The 1,752-nt window shown below is 32.2% G+C and overlaps 1 protein-coding gene across 1 annotated transcript in view; it reads right to left on the bottom strand.

Annotated features, from left to right (window-relative positions):
* Positions 1-1,507, bottom strand: part of LOC142338614 (apolipoprotein D-like) — an 8,672-nt gene extending 7,165 nt beyond the window's left edge. Inside the window, exon 1 of the mRNA XM_075388447.1 lies at positions 817-1,507. Within this exon, the coding sequence (XP_075244562.1) occupies positions 817-1,060 (244 nt within the window). The 5' untranslated portion in view covers positions 1,061-1,507. The remainder of the gene's footprint in view (positions 1-816) is intronic.
* Positions 1,508-1,752: the final 245 nt, after the last annotated feature.

Here is a 1,752-nt window from a genome sequence, read left to right on the forward strand (position 1 = left end):
TGTAGAAGTAATGTACAGAATTTCGAAATTGCCAATCACTTGAGAAGGGTGTAGAAATATGCAAATTTAGTTGAAATTGTTGTTTCTTCCATCCATAAAAAATTAAGTGGCAGCGGAAACTACTTATGAAAAAAATTATGAAGTCAAGAAAACACTTTTGACAAAATAGACTAAGAAATTAAAATGTAATTGTGAAGTTTTCAATAGTACTTGAAAATATTGTTAGAATTGATATGAAGCAAAAATTTCTCTCCAACGAAAGGACAGAAATGTTAACTTCATTTGAGCTCTATCTTCGTTTAAAAAGCAACAAATTTTGCGCGTGAGTTTTGCCGTGAGTAATGCAAGTGCCATGACTTTACTTGCATGTGCGCAATTGGCCTAATAGATAAAATAAAAAACGAAGCAGCTTTTATCTAATTTATGAAAACAAGATAAAAAAGAGAAAAATACTGAAAAAAAAATTACGAAAACAAAGTTTTTTTAAAAATTAAGAAAACAAATTAAGTAACCAATTTTACCCTGACAACAAAGAAAAATTGTCCTTGGGAAGAAAAAACTATTTCGTCGAATACTTTAAAATTTCAGGTGAAAAAAATTCATCTCAAACTGCCCGCATCTCCTATCGGCGAAAGCGGCCATTTTTCGTATTTGTTGCGCTTTTTAGGGCAAACTTTTTTCACCGCTAAAACTTGCAAATCTTACATCCAATTCCAAATCTAACTCATTTTGTGCAAAAGTTACATTTTAAGTGAAATTCATTGTTGACACCGGGAACACACCCATAAAGATTTCAGCCCTTTTTGTTGAACGAACCTTTGTCGTTTTGTTCGAAAAAGAATTCGAGGTAATTGCACTTAAGAAGACTTCGCTCATAGAAATGCCGAATCCGTTCCACTTCGTACCATTTGCCCAGAAGCCCACTGACATTGAAGGGGGTGTCTCTTACTGGCGTCTCAATTTTGGGACACGGCCCATAGCGAACTCTACTCTCAATAACTAACGTTAACCTCGTTATTATAACTAAGATAAATAAAAAATAGCAATCATTAATTTTCATTACTGCAAAATTTACTGAAGATATTTAGGACAAGGCTATCGGCAAGTTATTTAACTAGGGTGGAAATTGGGGAAATTCGTGAAGTCAACCGACGAAATGGAATCAATAAACAGAAGAGAGATTAAAAACAATTAACTTCGATAAACGAATTTTTATTAAAATTTTGATAAATTAATCTGAATGAGAAAAACAGTAAACGAGAAAAAATAATTAATGCAAAATTAGAAATTTACTTCACGTATTTACTGCAACCGAAAGAAAATTGAAAAATCCTAGAATAGGACAACTCTGATAGTTTAAATAGATTTTTGTCAACTTTCAAAATTTGCAGAATTTGAACTGTGTTTGAGGCGTAGCAATAATTTGATTATCAAAGAAGTCAAACAGCTTCAAGGTAAAATTTCATTATTGTTTACCAGTAAACAATGAAATTCATTTCGTTTTATTTTGGAATCTTGTAAACAATGATATCGAAATTTGTTGACTCGAACAATACGAACCATTCTCAATTTTCTATACGGGCGAATTTCGAAGGCCAAAATATTGCCTACATATATTTTTGTCGTTAATCAGTATGGAAATAATATCATTTCAAGGTTAACTTGCAGCAAATATTTGACTTTTTGGTCAATGCCACTTAACACGTTTCATTACTGTGGGTTTTGAGGTCATCTGGTCGATTCGTTGGTCGT

The sequence above is a fragment of the Convolutriloba macropyga genome, chromosome 4, assembly GCF_964194025.1.
Source record: "Convolutriloba macropyga chromosome 4, txConMacr16.3, whole genome shotgun sequence".
NCBI lineage: Eukaryota > Metazoa > Xenacoelomorpha > Acoela > Convolutidae > Convolutriloba > Convolutriloba macropyga.